The sequence below is a fragment of the Eurosta solidaginis genome, chromosome 1 (assembly GCF_040869045.1).
Source record: "Eurosta solidaginis isolate ZX-2024a chromosome 1, ASM4086904v1, whole genome shotgun sequence".
Taxonomy (NCBI): Eukaryota; Metazoa; Arthropoda; class Insecta; order Diptera; family Tephritidae; genus Eurosta; species Eurosta solidaginis.
The window spans coordinates 273,675,979-273,699,186 of record NC_090319.1 but is presented as its reverse complement, the minus strand read 5'-3'; the positions used below and the strand labels follow the sequence as shown (position 1 = coordinate 273,699,186).

General features: G+C 42.8%; 1 protein-coding gene across 5 annotated transcripts in view; it reads right to left on the bottom strand.

The window, feature by feature from the left end:
- Nucleotides 1–12,003: 12,003 nt before the first annotated feature.
- CCHa2 (CCHamide-2) overlaps nt 12,004–23,208 on the bottom strand; it is an 85,810-nt gene continuing 74,605 nt past the window's right edge. For 3 of the 5 annotated variants that reach the window (XM_067760812.1, XM_067760809.1, XM_067760811.1), the window contains exons 3-4: nt 14,909–15,135; nt 12,004–12,760 (exon numbers count right to left, since the gene is read on the bottom strand). In XM_067760812.1, the coding sequence (XP_067616913.1) occupies nt 12,656–12,760; nt 14,909–15,135 (332 nt within the window). In that variant the 3' untranslated portion in view covers nt 12,004–12,655. Of the gene's footprint in view, nt 12,761–14,908; nt 15,136–19,185; nt 19,405–19,441; nt 20,532–23,208 lie in introns of those variants that run through there. The other 2 variants (XM_067760810.1, XM_067760808.1) reach the window with 2 other exon arrangements.

Here is a 23,208-nt window from a genome sequence, read left to right as displayed (position 1 = left end):
ATGTTATGAATCAAAGCTGATGCTCTAGCCAAAAAAGTATTCTTCTCAGAACCGGTCTATGGAAGCAGAGGAAGAGGGCCGCCTTCTCTAAGCTGGAAGGAACAGGTCAAAAACGATTTGAATTCCTTGACCAATTGGCGCCAGTAAGCCCAACGAAGAAGCGGCTGGCGCGCCATGTTGTACGGAAGTAACCGTTTAAACTGTTATGTTAATTGCCAATTAAGTAAGTAATCGGTTATTATGACTAAAGTTTTCCCTAGATTGAAGCCCTAGCTCCCAGGGATGAAACAAATAAGACCGCGTAGATTAACTACTATGGACTTATTATAGAGTTGAGAATGTGTAAACATGGTGTAAGAAATAGATTTTAAGCTGTACATTTTACATATCTCCCTTTTATTTCGTGCTTTTATTTAGAGATGATACCCTAGAGATGGTCCTAGATCCTAGGCCCGCGTCTCGAAAATTTGTTCACATTTACCTATTATTGAAGGGAAACATGTATATAATAATAATAATAATAATCATAATAATAATAATAATAATAAGGACTCCACCGGGGTCACAAGGTGGCGGATCGTGAACGGCCTCTAGTAGGTTAGCTGCGAATAACCAATAAACAGTCCCCGACCAAGAGCGGCCATAGAGAAGGGCGTGGCGCAAAAGGCCACACATACCCAATGAATCTTGGTGGCAGGGCGAGTGGGTGCCGCCCTAAAACTTCAATAAGCATCCTCAGGATCGAGCCCAGTAAGATCCTGACGGCGACAACTGGAAAATGTTAAGGAAAAGATTGCTATGGGCTGGCGTGGACGGTATTCTACCATCTTAGTAGCCGAGGGTGACACCTCCTCGAAACGGCTGGTGGGCTAATATCGTCTTCGTCTCCGTCTCGTTAAAACCTTGGCAGGTCTCCAAGTATGTTCGAAGCCACGTCACCATTAAGTTGGCGGTGCAGGCTCAGTTGAGATGACTCCTGACTTACGCCGGATTCTGGCTCTGAACACAGACTCTCATAAGGACCTGTGTCAACCCTCGCGTGGTCTCCCTGCACATGCAAAGATAACCACGGGAATATAAGACGGCGACTGCACATCGGGCGGAGATAGCGGCTTTGAGAGGAGACCCAACTGAAAAGAAATGAGCCAAACAATTGAAATGCGTAAAAGTAACGAGGTTAATGATAGCGGCGTAACCGCTTTTCAAAGGAGCAGCAAGGTGCTCCGATCGCCGGTGTTAAAAGCCGCTACCAATGCGACAATAGCACCAGCAGAGAAACAAGGTGGCGGGTAAGCAATGGCCGGGGACACCCCACGACGAACGCAAGGGGGGACAAAAGCTAGGGAAAACAATAGGAAAGTAGATGCCACCCCATCTAGCCCTGGACAGCAAGGTGACGGCAATGACGGGCGGCAAACCTCCGTATGCGGTGCAACACCGGGGAGGACAAGTCAAGTTGACCTCCTCGAGTATGCAAGAGTTGTGCTGCGCAGCATGCAGACTGCTGCGGCCAAACAGAAAAATGTGTCGATGCGCTCTTTATTAGAGGGTAAAAGCGCAGAGTACACCGAACCGAAAGCGGCTCGTGGGAACAAAAGAGCACGAACGAACTCTGGCTCGCAACCGGGGGCCTCGGAGGCCAAGAAAAAGTGCAATGAGGGTTCTGCGAAGACAATCTCGGGCAAGGCCTGGACGACGGTAAGGAACCGGAAAGCCAAACCACGCCCTGAGAAAGAACAAAGAACACCACCTGGGCAAGCCATGAAGGCAAAAAGAAAAGGCAAGCCCAGAAACCGACGGGCCGCAACTTTCGTAGTTAGACCAGCTCAGGGAAAGAACTACGCCGAAGTCGTAGGAGCCATCCGGGGCGAGCTTCGGCCTGAAGATACAGGGACCGTCATACGCTCCGTCCGAAAAATCAAATCCGGGAGTGTACTTATCGAAACTGCACGTTGCGGCGATAAATCAGCGTTCATCCAAGCGATAGGAAGCGCTGTTGGAGAAGCGGGCGAAACCAAGCAGCTTATGCGGCGAATGCGGATAGAGGCGCTGGGCATGGACTGTCTGGAAACCGCCGAAGAAGTTGCCGAGGCTGTTAGGAAAGCTGCTGGCGGGGAAATGACGGGAAAGGTCCGTGTGTCTATTTTCTCGGCAAACCAGCGTGAACAGAAGATGGCAGCCATTGAAGTGGACGAAGCTGTTGGCGTCCTTTTACTAGCCAAGGAAAATATCTTTATCGGCTGGCTGCAATGCAGGCTTAGACAGAGGGTAGACGTGCAGCGATGCTTCAGGTGTCTAGGCTACGGACACCAAAAAGCAGACTGCAAAGGCCATGATAGAAGCAGTGCTTGCTGGAAGTGCGGACAGAGGGGCCACCAGGCCTCGGCATGCACGGAAACTCCAAAGTGGTTTTTATGCCAGTCAGAGAAGGTCGACCACCTTCCCGGGTCTGGAGCCTGCAGCATCTTCAGGGAGGCACTCGCTGCCGCAAAGGCCAAACAGGCGTGCAAGTGACCAAGTTCATCCAAGGCAACCTGAACCGAAGCAGGTTAGCCGATAGTCTGCTGGACCAACTGGTTCTTGAAAACAGAGCCAGCTATGCCATCATCAGCGAACCTTATAGAGTGAGGAGTGACTGGCACGTAGACTTAGCAGGTGCTGCTGCGATCTGGATCCTAAACGCTGGCACCCACGTACGAAGCCGTGTTGTCGGAAACGGCTATGTACGCGTAACAGTGGCGCACACCACACTAGTGAGTTGCTACCTGTCCCCAAACGATCCAATTCAAGGGTTTAAAGATAAGCTAGAAATACTCGAAGACGATTTGCGTGATGAAACCGGTAACGTGGTCGTCGCTGGAGATTTCAATGTTAGGGCTGTTGAGTGGGGAATGCCCCAGACTAACTCCAGAGGAAGGATAGTGCTAGAAATGGCTGCCCGACTTGGATTGGTCATTCTGAATACCGGCACGACCCCGACATATCGGCGACCAGGCTTTGGACACTCTATCCCTGATATTACATTAGTATCGGAAAACCTGCTGTCAAAGGCGGCTGGATGGAGGGTGATGGAGGATCTCACGGGTAGTGACCATAACTACATCACCTTCCATCTTAATGACTCAGGGCAAAGTCGGACTGGGAGACCGTCCCGTATGAAAACAAAATGGGACGCCTCTAAGGTTGACGCTGCAAAGTTCTCCGCTGTTGTACAAGCGAGCGCACGACAGATAGTCGACAGTGCCGAAGCGGCGAACGCTACGTTAGAAGCCACCATGCGTTGCCTGAACCACGCATGCAAGACCTCAATGCCACGAAAAGGGCCTAGGAGAGGTAAAAAAGAAGTGCACTGGTGGAGCAGCGAAATCGCCGAACTACACAGGGTATGCCACAGAAAGCGAAGGCTGGCAACCCGCGCACGCAGCAGGCCTAAAGCGCTAGAGCATGCTGAGGCATACAAAAGAGCAAAAAAGGTTCTCTGTGCCGCCATAAAGCAAAGCAAACTTGATAGCTGGGAAAAGCTTTGCAAAGAAGTTGATCGTGATCCTTGGGGACAAGGGTATAAAATAGTAATGGGGAAATTCCGCCCACCGAATCAAACGATGGATGAGGGAAATATGCGAAGTGTAGTAGATGCCCTGTTCCTCACTCGCACAAGCAGAGAGGGTGACCACGTAACCCACGAAGACCACGACGTGCAGCCGTTCAATGAAGGTGAGCTAGAAGCGGCCCTACACGTAATGAAGCCCGGCAAAGCGCCAGGACCGGATGGGATACCAGCTGAAGCAATAATACTGGCTGCTAAGAGCAGTCCTGAGTTGCTGTTGCACATGTATAACAAATGCCTGGAAGCCAGGATCTTTCCTACAAGGTGAAAGACAGCGCACCTAGTACTAATCCCGAAACGCAAGGGAGACCCGAACTCAGCTCGCGACAGCGAAAACTGAGATCGTAATCCTCACGAATAAACCTACTGATGTCCTTCATTCGACAGTTTGACACCGCCCTTAAGTCCGGAAAAACATAACTGCCTAGAGTTCGGGACCGAAAATTCGCGAGGGCTGGGCAGTCGCAAAGAAAGTGAGTAACCGATTCCTCGGCACCCTCCTGTCTACAGCTCCAACACCTCTCATTGTAGGGAATACCCATTCTATTCGCGTGTGTGCCAAATGGCCAGTGGCCTGTAATAGTGGCCGTGATTCTGTATATTTCATTCCTAGACCTATTTAGTAGGTCATCCGTTCTTTTCTGGTTGTAGTCTGGCCATATTAATTTGGTGATTTTACAGGTGTCCGTAGAGTACCAATTGAATCTCTTTTTTAACTGATGTGAGTGGTCGATGCACCGCAACTGCTTCCGTGATGTCTAACGATGCTCCTTCCTTTGCTATTTCATCCGCTTTTTCGTTGCCGTCAATGTTCCTGTGACCGGGTACCCAGCTGAGAGTGGCAGCTGCCTGGTTGGCTGCTTCACGTAGCACCCTCTTACAGTTATCGACGGCTTTAGACGATGTGTACGGTGATTCTAGCGCTTTGAGTGCCGCTTGGCTGTCGGAGTATATAACTACCTCACCGTCTATCCGGTTCTGCAAAAGAAAGCTGCAGGCCCTCTCTATTCCTTACAGCTCTGCTTGGAAGATGCTGGCTGTGTTTGGAAGACGGATGGGGATTGCGACTTTTAGTTGGTTGGAGAAGACACCTACACCGACGCCGCAGTCCTTTTTGGACCCGTCAGTGTAGAGTGAGGTGGCCTCCTCTCTGCCAACTCTGTCGTATGACCAATCCGTTCTAGAGGGTATCTGCACCTTGTAATTTCACCTCAAATGTTTTTGAGAGGTAATCTGTTGCCGAATCCACATCGGTGAGCCTTGTTGGGATGTCCCTGGGGCCATAACCTTTTTCTTTCCAGCATTTAGACTCCCTTAGTCTGATGGCTGTGCTGATCGCTGTATATCTGATGTGGAGGTGCAGTGGCAGCAGGTTAAGTATAACGTTTAGTGCATCCGTCGGGCACGATCTAAGTGCACCTGTTACCTCTGCGCATGCTGCCCTTTGTATTTTGTCTAGTTTCTTAGTGTTGTATTGCTTGTTTAGGGCAGGCCGCCATGCTATGGCTCCGTACGCCAGGATGGGCCTTATGACCGCCGTGTAGAGCCACATCATAACTTTTGGATTTAGCCCCCAATTTCTGCTGACTATTTTCTTGCACGAGTAGTATGCGATATACGCCTTCTCTACTCTTTTTTCGATATTGGTTTTCCAATTTAACTTGTTGTCTATTTCGACGGCTAGGTATTTAACTCTAGTAGAGAGCGAGAGTTCCGTTCCATCTATTGAGGGTAGTTCTGTTGTTGTGTTTGTTTTGTTACTGAACAGTATCAGTTCTGTTTTGCTAGGATTGATATTGAGGCCGCACGATGCTGCCCAGGTGTGCAGTCTGCTTAGCGCGCCCTGAAGGATGTCGCTTAGCGTGGAGGGAAATGCCCCCGAGACTGCAATGACTACATCATCTGCGTATGCTACTGCCTTAACACCATTCTTGTCAAAGGCGGCTGGATGGAGGGTGATGGAGGATCTCACGGGTAGTGACCATAACTACATCAACTTCCATCTTAATGACTCAGGGCAAAGTCGGACTGGGAGACCGTCCCGTATGAAAACAAAATGGGACGCCTCTAAGGTTGACGCTGCAAAGTTCTCCGCTGTTGTACAAGCGAGCGCACGACAGATAGTCGACAGTGCCGAAGCGGCGAACGCTACGTTAGAAGCCACCATGCGTTGCCTGAACCACGCATGCAAGACCTCAATGCCACGAAAAGGGCCTAGGAGAGGTAAAAAAGAAGTGCACTGGTGGAGCAGCGAAATCGCCGAACTACACAGGGTATGCCACAGAAAGCGAAGGCTGGCAACCCGCGCACGCAGCAGGCCTAAAGCGCTAGAGCATGCTGAGGCATACAAAAGAGCAAAAAAGGTTCTCTGTGCCGCCATAAAGCAAAGCAAACTTGATAGCTGGAAAAAGCTTTGCAAAGAAGTTGATCGTGATCCTTGGGGACAAGGGTATAAAATAGTAATGGGGAAATTCCGCCCACCGAATCAAACGATGGATGAGGGAAATATGCGAAGTGTAGTAGATGCCCTGTTCCTCACTCGCACAAGCAGGGAGGGTGACCACGTAACCCACGAAGACCACGACGTGCAGCCGTTCAATGAAGGTGAGCTAGAAGCGGCCCTACACATAATGAAGCCCGGCAAAGCGCCAGGACCGGATGGGATACCAGCTGAAGCAATAATACTGGCTGCTAAGAGCAGTCCTGAGTTGCTGTTGCACATGTATAACAAATGCCTGGAAGCCAGGATCTTTCCTACAAGGTGAAAGACAGCGCACCTAGTACTAATCCCGAAACGCAAGGGAGACCCGAACTCAGCTCGCGACAGCGAAAACTGAGATCGTAATCCTCACGAATAAACCTACTGATGTCCTTCATTCGACAGTTTGACACCGCCCTTAAGTCCGGAAAAACATAACTGCCTAGAGTTCGGGACCGAAAATTCGCGAGGGCTGGGCAGTCGCAAAGAAAGTGAGTAACCGATTCCTCGGCACCCTCCTGTCTACAGCTCCAACACCTCTCATTGTAGGGAATACCCATTCTATTCGCGTGTGTGCCAAATGGCCAGTGGCCTGTAATAGTGGCCGTGATTCTGTATATTTCATTCCTAGACCTATTTAGTAGGTCATCCGTTCTTTTCTGGTTGTAGTCTGGCCATATTAATTTGGTGATTTTACAGGTGTCCGTAGAGTACCAATTGAATCTCTTTTTTAACTGATGTGAGTGGTCGATGCACCGCAACTGCTTCCGTGATGTCTAACGATGCTCCTTCCTTTGCTATTTCATCCGCTTTTTCGTTGCCGTCAATGTTCCTGTGACCGGGTACCCAGCTGAGAGTGGCAGCTGCCTGGTTGGCTGCTTCACGTAGCACCCTCTTACAGTTATCGACGGCTTTAGACGATGTGTACGGTGATTCTAGCGCTTTGAGTGCCGCTTGGCTGTCGGAGTATATAACTACCTCACCGTCTATCCGGTTCTGCAAAAGAAAGCTGCAGGCCCTCTCTATTCCTTACAGCTCTGCTTGGAAGATGCTGGCTGTGTTTGGAAGACGGATGGGGATTGCGACTTTTAGTTGGTTGGAGAAGACACCTACACCGACGCCGCAGTCCTTTTTGGACCCGTCAGTGTAGAGTGAGGTGGCCTCCTCTCTGCCAACTCTGTCGTATGACCAATCCGTTCTAGAGGGTATCTGCACCTTGTAATTTCACCTCAAATGTTTTTGAGAGGTAATCTGTTGCCGAATCCACATCGGTGAGCCTTGTTGGGATGTCCCTGGGGCCATAACCTTTTTCTTTCCAGCATTTAGACTCCCTTAGTCTGATGGCTGTGCTGATCGCTGTATATCTGATGTGGAGGTGCAGTGGCAGCAGGTTAAGTATAACGTTTAGTGCATCCGTCGGGCACGATCTAAGTGCACCTGTTACCCCTGCGCATGCTGCCCTTTGTATTTTGTCTAGTTTCTTAGTGTTGTATTGCTTGTTTAGGGCAGGCCGCCATGCTATGGCTCCGTACGCCAGGATGGGCCTAATGACCGCCGTGTAGAGCCACATCATAACTTTTGGATTTAGCCCCCAATTTCTGCTGACTATTTTCTTGCACGAGTAGTATGCGATATACGCCTTCTCTACTCTTTTTTCGATATTGGTTTTCCAATTTAACTTGTTGTCTATTTCGACGGCTAGGTATTTAACTCTAGTAGAGAGCGAGAGTTCCGTTCCATCTATTGAGGGTAGTTCTGTTGTTGTGTTTGTTTTGTTACTGAACAGTATCAGTTCTGTTTTGCTAGGATTGATATTGAGGCCGCACGATGCTGCCCAGGTGTGCAGTCTGCTTAGCGCGCCCTGAAGGATGTCGCTTAGCGTGGAGGGAAATGCCCCCGAGACTGCAATGACTACATCATCTGCGTATGCTACTGCCTTAACACCATTCTTGTCGAGTTCGAGTAGTATCTCGTTCAGTGCAATGACCCAGAGTAGTGGCGATAGGACCCCGCCCTGGGGTGTACCTCTACTCACTTTGCGGGTCATTGTCACTGAGCCCATATCCGCTTGTATGGTTCCGTTTTCCAGGATAGATTGAGTCCATCCACAGATGTGGTTGTCAACTCCGGCCCTTTGCAAGGCTTCCACAATTGTAGCGGTTTCGATGTTGTTGAAGGCGCCTTCTATATCTAAGAAAGCTTCTAGTGTGAATTGTTTGTTGTGTAGTGATCTTTCGACAAAACCCGTTAGCTCATGGAGGGCGGTCTCCGTAGATCTACCCTTTATGTAGGCATGCTGTGCCTTTGACAGATTTGGTCCTGTTATTATTGATCTAATATAGATATCCAGAAGCCTCTCAAGGACTTTGAGCATGAAGGATGTGAGGCTTATTGGCCTGTAGTCTTTGGCGTTTTCGTGTGTGCGTCTGCCCGCTTTTGGCAGAAATATTACTTTTGTTTTTCTCCAGCTTTGTGGAATATAGGTCAGGGCGATACTCGCTCTGTATACCGTTTTCAGCCAGAGGATCATTAGATCACCTAGCTTTTTTAGCATTACCGGGATAACGCCATCCAGACCGGGCGATTTGAATGGAGAGAAGCCATTGATAGCAAACCTGATCTTTTCACTGTCTATTATCCTGTCCAGTAAACCCTCTGAGGGCTGAGAATCCCTGCAGAGAGATTCTTTTACTGGTGCTAGATCGCAACCAGGGAAGTGAGTATTGATGAGTGTGTCCAGGGAGTCCTCTGCTGAGTTTTTCCAAAGGCTTACCTCGCTTCTTACGAAGTGATTGTTGTGGTGTTCTTTGAACAGAATTTTACTCAGTCTGGAGGAGTCGCGAGTGTTTTCTATTGAGGAGCAGAAGGATTGCCAGAATACAGCTTTCGCTACCCTTATAGCTTTTTTATATGCTTTAAGCGCCTCCCTATTTGGCTGCCACTCCTTGGTTGTAAGGCACTCATTAAATGCCTTCCTACTGTCGTTCTAAGTTTCCTAAGGTCCCCGCTCCACCAGGGTGAGAACTTCTTTTTACGAATACTAAATGGGGTGCACTTGTTGTAAGAGGTAGTTATCGCGAGCTCTACCTTGCTGACTAGCTCAGCGAGCTTTTGAGGGCAGTTCAGTTACAAATTTATCCCACTTTGTTCTTCTTGGGTTTCTATAGCGGTGAGTCTGGCCAGATCCAAATTTGATGTCGAAGAAGATCAAGCGGTGGTCCGAGAGAGAGGCTTTGTCTGACACTCTCCAGTTTTCCACTAACGCCGGGTCATCGTCGGTTGGCAAAGTTAGATCTAGGACTACCTCCCAGCCCTGAAACCTGTCTGAACTAGGGAATATAAAAGTGGGTTTGTTGCCGCCGTTGCAAATACTGAGGTTGGAATTAAGTATAAAATGTAGAAGTGACTCACCTTTCTCGTTGGTTAAGGAGCTGCCCCCTATCGTGTTTTTTCATTTTTCATAGCCTAAATCTTTTTATTTTAAAAATGCCGATCACCAACGAAAAAATTGAACTTACTATTCACTTTTACTTAGGTTAAGTTGAGGTGGCTGCCCGAGGACACACTTAATAGTATTAGGCCCGTTGTGATCCCACGAAAATACACCGTTACTTTTCCTCTTCGAACCATTTTGGAGACCTGATGAAAGCTACCAAGTAATTGACGTCATGATCCACAACCTGGCTCAGATGGCCAAGAAATGGAGCACCCAGAAAGCGCTGCTGTGCTCCGCTTAGTGCTGGGCAGTTGCAAATGAGGTGAACCACCGTTTTCTCTCCTCATCCTCTTTACAACTCCTACAGCATCGACGATAAGGCGCTCCTAACCTTTCTGCATGCCTACCCATGAGGCAATGACCAGTTAGTGCCCCCACAAGTGTGGGAATTGTATCCCTTCTTAGGTTGTGCACGTGTTGGGATCTTTTAGGATCCCATCTAGGTCAGGTTTCTTTCGATGTTCGACACCCCGGTGTTTGTAGCCATCTTTCATCGACTTGACGGTGGATGTGCTCTTTTAGCATTAGCTTGCATGTGGACAGGGGCATACCTAAGCGTTCTTGGCCAGGAAGAGCCTGCCTGGTGGTACCCTGCCTAGCGAGTTCATCTGCAATGCAGTTTACCTCGATGTCCCTATGTCCAGGAACCCATGTGAAGTGTACACGGTTCTGTTGAGCCATCTCTTGAAGAGATCGGCGACAGTTTAGTGCTAGTTCAGAATTGAACGAGTACGAGCCAAGAGATTTTATGGCAGTTTGACTGTCGCTGAAAACAAAAATTTCTTTGCCGACAGTGTTTGTCCCTATCCTAGCTGCGGCTTCCATCATGGCTGCATCTTCTGCCTGGAATACAGCGCAGTGGTCGGGTAGTCTGAAGGAGAGCTGGAGGTCAAGGTCCTTTGAGTACACTCCACCTCCAACTCTACCGTTTAGTTTGGAGCCGTCCGTGTATATGGAAATGCTGCTGTCAATAGCAAGGCACCCATCCAACTCCGTCCAGTCATTCCTGCTGGGGATATTTATCTTGAAGTTGGTTTCCGCAACTGTTTTGGTCGCACAGCGATCCGTGCTGGGAGGAAGAAAACTGTATTTGTTTAGTATACTTGAGTGTGCTGTGGTCTTTAGACTGGGTTGGTCCCCATACAAAATAACGTTGCTAATGTCCGCCCCTAAAGTTAAAGATTATGTTGAGAGGGTTTCGGAAATTTTTATTTTTTATGTTTTTTGATCCTTCGAAATACAGCCGAAAGGGTTTTTTCGTTGTAACTTGGTTATTTGACGTCCGATTAAAATTGATATGTCGTTATTTTGGCCTTGAGAAGCTTCACATTTCCGTTTAAGGTCCTTTTAAGCTATGAAGTCATTTTCACATGATTAGGTCAGCTAACAAGTCTGACTGTATTCAGAAGTCAGAATCTGACTTTTCACCTCGTATAACAGATGTTATACTAAATTTCTCAAAAAAAGAATTCAGCCCTTCAAATAAGGGAAAAGAGCGGCCACGCCCACATTTTTACCTTTTCAATTTGCTGAACGCGTTAACAAAAAAATAAAATAAAATTTCGAAATGTAGAATTTCGAACTTCGAAAGCCGATATCTATTTTTTGGAGGCTAAGTTTGAAAAACGGAGATAGTACTTTGTTTACTTAAGCCTCAATCTCTACGAAAAAGTGGGTTCTGTACAATACCCAGAAAAAAAGTTTGTCGCATAGTGTTATTATTATAAATACGAAACAACAGGTTTGACTCACTTATTTACTTTGACTTCCCCTATTCATGATGTTTGGCATATCTTTATTAACTTTTCAATGCAAACCCTGCAATTTTTCCTCCAAAAATATCATGAGTTTCAGTTCTAAGTATAATAAGAATCAGGTAAAATAACAGTAGAAATAAATATTTCAAGTGCTAGAACTTCTTTGTTTATTATTTTAGTAATATGGTTTCAAAGGAACATTTTCTTGAATTTTTAAGTACTTTCGTTTGGTAAGGAAAAAAGGATACATTAGGGGGGGGGGGGGGGGTAAAATTTTATTAGCTGACCTAATCTTGTGAAAACGACTTCATAGCTTAAAAGGACATTAAACGGAAATGTGAAGCTTCTCAAGACAAAAATAACGGCATATCAATTTTAAAAATCGGACGTCAAATAACCAAGTTACAACCTTTTCGGCTGTATTTCGAAGGATAAAAAAAATACAAAAAAATTTTTCCGAAACCCCCTCAACATAATCTTTAAATTTAGGGGCGGACATTGGCAAATTTTTTTTTCGACCCAGTATAGTGGTCTTTTTGTTCCAACACTACAACTCCCTTAGACGCAAGGCTGACGTTGCCGCCGCTCGATAACCAACTAGATCCAATGGAAGGATGTCAATAATGACATTTTTACATACTTCCTTTTAAATAAATTTCAGGTATTTTCAAGCTTTACAGTAATTTATTAACATTTACATACGTACTTGTACTCATACTTGGTAAGTAAAGATATGCTGTAGTCTTACATTTTTATTAACTTGTGTAAGATAACACAAAGTGTTTTTTCATTCTTCATTTTTTTCTTAAATGTACATAATTCTAGCTAATTAGGTCATATTTTATTTCTAATTATATGGAAAAGAAAAACTAAATTTTTTTTCGTTTTTATTTTTCAAGTTTTAAATTATAATGTATGTGTAGATATGTAGGTGTGTATGCGAATATGACAAGTTTTTTACTGAAATTTCCCAGCCCTTAAAATTTCAGATGGACCCTGTAAATTTTTTTTTCGAATTTTTTTAATTTTCGCAAATTTTTTTAAACATATTTATTTACATTTGGATTTATGATGTATATATATATATGTATGTATATATTTGTAGTTTGATTATCCGATTGAATTTGTGCCTCCGAAATTATTGTACAAAGCTAAAATTACTATGTATGAATGCATCTTTATATAACAATTAAACATTTTTTTGAACACGAAAATAATTTAATTTTTACATTTAAAATTGTTTAATTGTAGAACATATAAATGTGTGGTCTGGATGGTTTATTGTGGGGATTTGTCAGCTCAAGGTTTTTAACATCTTACTTGAAGGCGTTGTTGTTGTTTTCTCGATTGAATGCCTCGGATGAGATGGGATAGTCAATTTCACTGCGCCGCTCAATAGGCCGCTTCAGGTGTCCACTCAACTGCAATGACAATCAAAATAAGAAATAGGTAAGAAGAAGTAAGGACATGCAAACACGAAAAATTCTTCCTTGCCTACTAAGCTAGGGGACTAAGAAGGCATTCGAAAAGTGGAGCGCTTTTCTGGCAAACGAAAACCAAGCTCAACAAGTAAATTATCATATCTGTTCTGTTATGTATATGATGCAGTAGCCTGGACGCTGACACCGTTAGATGAGGCGGCTTTGAGAGTATTCGAGGGAAAAGTTCAACCTAATATATGTGGACTTTTACGCGTTGCCGAAGAAAATTTAAGGATTAGCTTTAGGCAGACATCAAATTAGGCCCCCATATTGCATCACAGAGATGACGCTGGCTATGCTAAGTTAAGCGAGTGAAAGAATATGCTGCGGCCTAGATTACGTAAAAAGTCGATGCGCTATGTAAAGAAAAAAACTTATCTTTCCTAGATATATTCTGTAGAACCTCTAGAATACCAATTGCGAATTGTATTTTTTGAGATTGATAAGACTGTCACTCTTTATTAATGAAAGTGGGCGGTGCATCGTGACTGCCTCAGAGTAATTAAACGATGCACCGGCCATTGTCAGCTCATCTGTCAATATTCCTGTGACCGGATACCTAAGTGAATACGTTGGGCGCAAAGTTTGCTGCTTCGCGTAGCGCCCTCCATCGACGGCCTAAGAGAACATATGTGGTGAATCTAGCGCTTTGAGCGCTGCCTGGCTGTCCGAGTATATACATATCTCAATGTCACTTACATGATTCTCCAACAGGAATTTACAGGCCCTCTCTATATCTAGTATCTTTGTCTGGAAGGTACTAGCTGAGTTTGAACAACGGACCTTTAGCTTTTCAGAGAAAACCGCTGCACCTGGCGATAAAGGACGAGTTGGTTGCTACTACGGCTAGATAATTTAACATCTACTCGGATAACCAAGCGGCAGCAAAGGCTCTGAGCTTCAAGTGCGATCGAGTGGTACGTTCGAGGGTGGTATGGGAGCGCAAGAGCTTGTTGGTGATTGTATCGAACCATTTTGAGGTGAAGATCATCTGGATCCCAAACCACAGAAGTATTATTAGCAACCGGATGTAGATGGATTCGGAGTTTAACTGACAACTTGTGGCCTGCTACTTTATATGATACTTCCTTGTTTTGGTTAGCTCGGCACAAGATCGCAAGAAAAGTTTGGCGTTAGATAGCTGCTAAATTTTCATCTTGACGCCTGCCAATAGTAATTTTTGACCTATTGATGTAATCTAGTTGTGGAGCCAGACTTCATCGAAATACCGATTTGGAAAAAGATTCGATGACCATGTTCAGCACAATGGATAGCTAAGCGGGATTCTTAGAAAAGCAGGATAGAATGTCTCGGTGGATTACTATCGGCATCGCAACTTGCTATTGTTAGGGTACGTCAACGGAAACGGTTTTACATTCGATAATAAAACAAATAGACCAAATCCAATAAAATATGCGGTACCTGGTGACGTCTAGTTGTACTTTGGTGAGAGAAATAAACATCTACTCCTGTAAGCAAGCGTCTATTAATTCCCCAAGTTCCACTGTGGTGTGATCGGAAGTAGTATGGGAATGCGTCCAACTAGTTTAATATTAAAATCATCTTCACGCTTCCACATACAGGAAAATCCCACTTGGTGCAAGTGAATGGAGGATGACGAGGTAGAATCATCGATACACTTCTTGGTTGACTATCCAGCTTTTGCCAGAATAAGGCGAAAGCATTTCGATCTCGGCTCACTAAGGTTAACGAAGGATTTATCCAGGATCGAGATCTGTCTTATTCGAAACAACGTCGTTACCACGCAACAGTTCACTAAACGGCTATATCTCAAATGGCCTTAATGTTGTCCAAGTGAGCTTTCCCAACCGGGGTGGCTACCACTCAACCTAACCTAGTTTAGCGCAACACATAGTTTCTTCTCAAGCCTAGTATAAATACGAAGAAGCATGCTACCACTGCATGGAGGAAGACTCGAATATACTTGGTGTTCTAATAGGTGTCGGTTGTCGCAAAAGCGACATGACTGGCGCGCTTGTTTGACAAACGGCAGGAGAAAGATGTTTTCGGAACAGTCGAATGATGAAAATGAATGTACGCATAACTGCAAACATTTGTAAAACTTACCAGTGCTCTCATATATTTGACAAGTCTATATCTCGGTAGCGTTTCAATTCCTCCTTCTGGCAATAATCCTGTCGCTTCATTGGACATCAGTTGCATTAGCTTGTCTGCATGCATTTCTTCTCTTTCGTTTCTTAATAAGTTATTCATACGCATTTCATCCGCTAAAGAGCCCAAAGAACGTTTTCCATGCCCACCATAACACGCGTGTCCGTAAGCGTTGCAGCCCTCTGTAAGATATTTAAAAATAAATAGTAAATATGTGTTTGACTCATTTCATTTCTATATATTGGTTTAATAAAGTAGTTAAAGTAACGACAGTACCTAATTTGTTGTCAGTAAAACATATTTTCCTCCTGAACGAATAATAACTTCCTTACACTTAAATACACTTAATTGTGGTATCAACGAAACTATAAAATATATGTCCATTTATGAAAGAGGAATGGATGCATGTCTTTCATGAATGCCTTTTTTCCCATTTAATATCGACTAGCAGATATATTTTGACTTCAAAGGGTCACCAAAGGGAATAACATCGAAGAACATAAACTTAAACGGATTTGGTTGTAGCCTAAATTTCTCATATCATAGTTTTAGAGTTCGGTGTGGGTTGAAATAATCAAAAAAGTACTTCATGCACAAGAAGTTATTTGCGTTTAATTGGTTTGGTACAGCAGGTCATACACACACGCATACAAGGCCATACGTGCGGATATGCAACATATTTGAGTATCTAAGGGCTGCGAAATTTGCATTGCTTATCGTCTCATATATTTTGGTTTAGACATCAGAGATTTTGATAAAGTCCCAATTTGATGTTGTGAGTCGTTGTTGTTGCCTTTTTTTAGATTATTGTGGTCGTGATAAGAAGGCTTCAAATATGTATGTATTTATAAGTAATTGAGGTGAGGGTGACTCTAATGTTTTGATGTTTTCGTTTAATTTTCATACTATTAATAAGAACATTAGGGAGTGCCGAAAAAATTGGATTTGTTACGTTGAAAATGCTGTTCAGCACACCACAAACATGAGGCCGTAGAAAGCTCCTCTTTCTTTAATTTTAAAAAGAAAGATATAGGGAAAATAGAGCCGAACTAAGAACAAACGTTTTAAAATGGAATGCCAGTATTGGAAATCTGTATTTTAACATTAAAGTGGTGTTGTGATTCAGAAAAGTAGACGCTGTCATGCCGCTCTCAGAAAAAGGAAATTGTTAATTGCCATATCTCCGAAATCATTCAAGTATATTATCGATAATTGGTATAGTGATCCTATATATGAGGGCAATGAGCAGAGGGGGAGAGGAAGGGGAAAAGGGAGAATATATGGGAGCAGTGGGACAGCGAGGTAGGGAAAGGAAAAGATAAAGATGAGGCAAAAAAATGAAAAGAACATGGCAGAGGGAAGGAGATAAACAAAAGATTAGAGAGATAAGAGAGGAGTGTGTTGATGTGTTATATACATACCAATATTCGCAGCGTGTGAAAATAGTATCAACTTAGTTCAATTCTAATTCAACCGGAAGTAAAGGATATATTTATTATTTGACACATAGAAGTAAGACAGTTGTATTGTGTTGTAGAGGGTCATTCCTTATAAATACGAATTCATAACACCTTTCCTGAATGACGCTCTTAAATAATGTATACAAAGAGGTTTATAGCTAAATATATACATATATAAGCAGTTCATGATTTAAAATTTTACAGATTTGATACCTCTGAGAGATATGTGTGCTTTTTCTTAACTACTCCTTTCGTTAGAATATCAGCTGCCATGTCGTTTGTTGAGATATAGCAGAGGATGATCTTTCCATTTTGTAGATGTTGTCGAATGAAGTGGCTTTTGATATCTACGTGTTTCGTACGGGGCGAGTATGAATTATTCGTTGCGATTTGTATTGCACTTTTATTGTTGCAGTAAAGTACTAATGGTTTTTCTGTACCTTCCAATTCCTGATGAAATCTTTGAAGCCATATTGCTTCCTGAATTGCCGAAGTGATTGACATGAACTCTGCTTCGGTGGACGATAAAGCAACTGTGCGTTGCCTGCGCGTACACCAAGAAATAGCTGAACCTTGGTATTTAATACATACCCAGTAGTAGATCGTCATTGGTCAACGTCACTACCCCAATCTGCGTCGCAGAAACCATTAATTTCACTTGCATCTCTGCTAAAAACAAGACCCATGTCAATCGTACCTTTGAGGTACCTCATCACGCGCTTAAGTGCCACCCAGTGAGCCTTTCCTGGGTTGTCGGAATATCGACTGAGCAAATTAACGGCAAATGAAATGTCGGGACGCGTTATTTGCGATGCGAAGAGTAGACATCCAATAGCCTGCATGTATGGTACATCTGACATTTGTTGTTTTTCTTCTGCAGTACATGGACACATTTTTGCACTAATTTGTTGGTTAAGGTCAAGCGGAGTTGAGATGGGGTGGGAATCAGCCATACCAAATAGCTCTAATATATCACCAACATAGTGGGATTGATCTACCTTTATTATGCCTTTTGCACTATCTCTTTGGATGCGCATGCCCAAAACTGACGAGGCCAATTCTTGTTTTAGTTTCTGAATTGAGGCCATATTATTTGAAAAAATAAGCACGTCATCGACGTATACAGCCACATATGTTTGTTCTCTATCATTTGTTTTATAATACACACATTGATCGACCTCACTGCGTTTCAAACCAAGGCTAAGCAAAGCATTGTTAAACGTTTAGTTCCAAAGTCTACTCGACTGCTTAAGCCCATAGAGCGACTTTTGCAGCTTACAAACACGGCCAGTCTTGTCATCAACGCCATCTGGCTGTACCATAAAAATTTCTTCTTTAAGCTCGGCATTTAAGAATGCAGTGACCGCATCCATCTGGTGTATAAACAAGTCGCGTTTAGCCGCAATGGCTAACAGCATCCGTATGGATGTGTACCTAACAACAGGCGCGTACGTCTCATCATAATTTACTCCCTTTTCTTGGCTGTACCCTTTGATGACAAGCCTTGCTTTCCTTCGAACAATGTCACCACTAGCATTTTGTTTGGTTTTAAACACCCATTTCGATTTAATTGCCTTCTTGCCGTGAGGTAGCTCTGTCAGAATCCAAGTATTATTGGAATGTAGAGCAGACAACTCTTCGTTTATGGCCACCTTCCAGTCGTCAGCATTTTCATCAGATATGGCGTCGTCAAATGATTCAGGATCTTGCAAACGATATTCACTGGCAACAAAATTGAATTCGGTTTTCTTACTTGCTATTCTTTTGGAGCGTCTCAAATCGGAATCAGCATTATCAGAATCAATTGGATCTGTTTCGCAATCACTTTTTATTTCATTTGGCTTCTGTTCGCCATTCTTTGATTCACAATGTTCTACTTCTTCTCGTTTTTTTTCAACGTTCGTAAATTCTTTATGTTCTATCTCTTTTTACTTTTCTTCAAAGTTCGTGAATTCTCCGTATTCTATCGCCCCTGAATTCTGAACTTCATTGGAATCAGATACGTCGTAGAAAAGTTCACAAACGTGTGGTCTAGCCGGTTTTTTTTCAATGAAAACTACATCGCGACTTATTATAATTTTACGTGTTTTCGGGTCAAACAAGCGGTAAGCTTTTGACGTGTTGCAGTACCCAACAAATATGCATTCGATGGACTTTGCGTCTAATTTCTGACGTTTTTCTTTTGGTACGTGCGCCATGGCTTTCCTGCCGAACACGCGCATATGCTTTAGTGAATTTTTTCTATTCGACCAGATTTCTTCCGGAGACCGAAAGTCTTCACTACAGGGAACTCTATTCAAAATATAAGCTGCAGTGACCGACGCTTCAGCCCAAAACTTCTTGTTTAAACCTGATCAATCAACATACAGCGCACTCTTTCTACAATTATTCGATTTAATCGTTCTGCTACACCATTTTGCTCGGGTGTATATGGCGAGGATGTTTGGTGTACTATGCCATTTTTCATTAAAAAATCTTTAAACTTTCCGTTGGTGTACTCTGTACCATTGTCTGAGCGAAATATTTTTATTTTCCGTGAGCACTGATTTTCTACTAATGTCTTAAATTTGACAAATTCATCAAAAACGTCAGACTTTTGCTTGATTGGCACTACAGTAACTTTTCGAGAATAATCATCCACGAATGTCACAAAAAATCTATGGCCCGAGTGAGATTTAGTTGGAAATGGACCGGCGACGTCTGAATGGATCAGATCAAGTAAGTTGTTAGCGCGCATGCCACTTTCTTTGAAAGGCGCACGAGTTTGCTTACCTTTAATGCATACGACGCATTGCTCATTTTCAATTTTACCAACATCAACACCACTACATGAATTTTTAATTTTTCTTAACTTTTCAGTGCACATGTGGCGCATTCTGCGGTGCCATAAATCAAAGTCATTGCTGGCCAGAAAAGCACTTTTTTCACACTGAATGTTTAATTTGTGCAGATCATTTACAGCGGTCGCGGTGGCTATCAAATTGCTCTACTTATCATAAATTCTGCAATAATCTTTATTGAATATTACCTTATTGCAGTTTTTGGTCATTTCGCGCACGGACAATAAATTTGCGCACAACTCGGGAACGTAATCTACTTTAAGCACAGCATCGTATCCAGATGATAAACACAATTTTACATTACCACTTGACACTACTGGAATGGTTTTGTTGTTCGCTACAATAATGTTTTTATCAATTGACTGTTTTTCATTGAAAATAATGTTTTTATTTTGTGTCATATGTGCGGTTGCGCCAGAATCAGTATGCCAATCAGCTGTGCGGCTGTCATGCGAAAGCAACGAAGCAAATAGAATTTTCTCACCTTTTGTGTGAGTATTGCCACTTTTTCTTTTGTTGGGACATTTTCTTGCAAAATGACCTTCTTCTTTGCAATTATGGCATCTGAGGAATTTTGTTGTTTTCTTTTTATTCTTTATGTAAAGCGCATTTTCAGACTCTTGTCTATCAAATTTTGCCTCTTGCAATAAAAGCGTTTTGACACTATCAATTGTAAGCTTTTGATTAGAGTTCTCGATAGCTAAAACCAAAGCACGAAAATCATCCGGCAGGCCTGCTAGTATCAGTGAACCAGTCACCTCTTCATCAATTTTCAGTCCAGCATTTTGCACTTTTAATGACGTCATCACTAAAGAGTTTAGGTACTCCTGCATTGACGAGAAATCAGAGAGTCTACATTGGACGAGTTGTTTAAGTAGTCCGACTCTGCGCGTTAAACCGGAGTCTTCGTATGCTGAAATCAAGGCTTCCCAAGCCTCTTTTGCTGTTTTAGCAGTTGCAATGTGTGAAAAGTTTATGGGCTCAACCATTAGAGTGATTTCGGCAAGAGCGCGTCCATCTGCTTGTACATCTTTTTGTGCGGCATCATCTTTTAACCCAGATTGTACCACGTCCCAGCAACCTTTAATAACTAGATAAGATTTAGCGTGGAGTTTCCATACATCGAAGTTTTCACGCCCTTTTAGACGTTCGAATGCGAAACCAATGTTGTCCGCTTGCATTATGTTTTTCGAAACACAATATTTTTATCTTGAGACAACCAAAGTGTACTTTTTTCAAGAATGACTTCAAGAATTAACAATTCTACAATTCACCCTCGATGACTTAAGGCCCATAACCTGTTGATGTGTTATATACAAACCGATATTCGCAGCGTGTGAAAATAGTATCAACTTAGTTCAATTGTAATTCAACCGGAAGTAAAGGATATATTTATTATTTGTCACATAGAAGTAAGACAGAGTTGTATTGTGTTGTAGAGGTTCATTCCTTATAAATGCGAATTCATAACAAATAGGCTGTAGGAGAGAAAAAGAGAGGGGTGAAGAATACAAAGTGCAAAAAAGGGAATTGAAAATAAGTTTGAGATAAAAAGGAATGGAAGATTGGGAGTACAAAAAGAGGGAGGGGGGGGGGGGCGTACCGAGAAAAGAAGTCGGTTGTGGAAAACTAAAGCTGAGAGCAAGATTAGGATGAAGAGAAACAATAGTGAAAATGGAAAGGGCGAAGGAATACAAAAAAGTATTGGTTATATTAAGTGTTATGAACCTTTAAGGAGACATTATGATCAATTCGGTTAGAATGCCGTAACCGTCTTTTTACTGGACTGCGAACTCCGCAAAAAAAAATTTCCGCAGGATGAGTTAGACCCTAAATTGAAATAGTTTTTTTTATCCGATTTCCTATTGGAGTGAAACCCGACACGGCCGCGTTCTGACCATTTCCATTTGATTTTGTGGTCATTTGAAGTCGTCTTAAGGTCAATTGACGTTATGGCCGTAGACGTTATGTCACCCTCCGAGCAACGCACCTCCAGAAGGGCTAAATGCCTTGGAGGCATTCGAGTACAAAGACGATCCATTGACGAAACTAGTTATTGTACAGGGACATCGAGACACGCCGGCACCCTGCATTGCTCGAGTCCATGGACAGCTGCGGACGACCACCACTGGGCTATCTCCTGCTGAAAATTAAAAAATACACAATTAGGACAACAAACTTGCTGCGAACGAGGAGGGACAATTGTAAGCTCTCAAGGTTTTTATGGTCATATCTGGAAAGTAAAATAGTGAGCCTCCTTAAACTAACGAAATGTGCAGTGAGAGCGCTAACATGCATCAGTACAGGTAACTGTGCTATTGCACCGATGAACTATGTCGTGAGGGATCCAATTGGGGAATATAAGGTCGACAATCATAACGTTAATTGACCACGAAATTCTTTATGCCAAATTTCGCTTGCGGCGCTATTTTTCCTAGTTCGGGTTTCACTAAGGTGCAAAACCAGGAGTAAAAGATCTTCCGGTGAATATTCCATAGAAATAAGAAGAGCCTTTTCAACTAAACGACTAACCAATCCTGCAGAAGTGTGTATTTCTGCCTTGAAAAGCTTTGCAGCTAAAATTTAACTGCCGTTCGGAGTCGCCATTAAACATGTAGGCCCCGTCCAACCATTTGGTAGGGAAAAATAAAAGTAGCACGAAGACAATTTGAAGAGAAGCTCGGCATAAACCACCTCGTAGGAAAATCGCGCAAAGTATTTTTATTTATCAAAAAGTCAATTAACCTCATGGCCATTTGAAGCAGTCATGAGGCCAATTGATCTTTGAACGTCAATTGAACGAATGCGCCCACCTGGCACTTGCTCAGGGTATTCACGATGAACAGTAATGTCTCCAGGCGGAAGATTGGAAAGCTTCCGTTAACGCCATTTAAACGCAACATATGCCAAAAGAATTGCAAATAAAAGCTGCAATTTTGTTGGCACACCTTAACGTGCATATATATGTAGATGTACATATAAATATACATATATTTATACGCATATATTAGTTGGTTTATATGAACACTTATCTACCTAGCGGTACATGTATTTACTGTATTGTAACAAGTCAAAGTGGGAAATAAACAATAATACCACGCTCGTATGTATCGAGCCGAAAGCCCTGTCAGCTAGTGCTCCATTTTGTATGTAGAATAGTAATTTTATTGAATAGTAATTTTATTGCTATTGTTCATTTAATAAAAAAATAAATTAATAAATTAAACAAAAAACATTTATTCTTATTTCATTTAAGTCTCGCTGACCAAAGGCCATTCTAAATAGTTCAAAAGTATATATATATTTTGAATAATGATTCAAGGTTCGATTCAAGCTCAAGGCCAGAACAATAATTTTTTTCCTAATGATAATTATTGTTATTTTTTAATTTTTCTAAATTTGAAAAATTGTATTTTGTTTTTGGAATAGTAAGTAGAAAATTTTTCAGACAACCTGCCATAGCTGCGCAGATAGATCCATTTCGGAGGGTGCTAAGCCTTCATCATCAGTACGCTTTAGGCAAGCTGCGCTAACCATTTAGCTATACAGCAGCGGTGGTTTGTTTGACTGGCAAATTTGTTACTTCTATTCCTTTTACCAACTATATTTATTCAGTGTTGCGCCATCTGGTGCAAATCACTGATAATGCTGGATTTTTGTTTATTGTCAATTACTTTGTTTGATATTCCCAAATGCTCATGGTTTATTAACAATTGTTTTTTGTTTTTATTGTTTATTGTTCTGGCCTTGAGCTCGAATCGAACCTTGACTCATTTATCAATAGGCCGATAAAAACAAAAACAATATTTTGAATAATAAAACTTATATTAAGTTTATATTTTTAAAACCAAGTACTTTACATAGGTAATCAATTAAAAATTGTAAGGTATAACTTATGATCTCATTTAATTTTGAAATCTTTGTACTGTAAAAAAAAAAAAAATGTAAGGCGCGA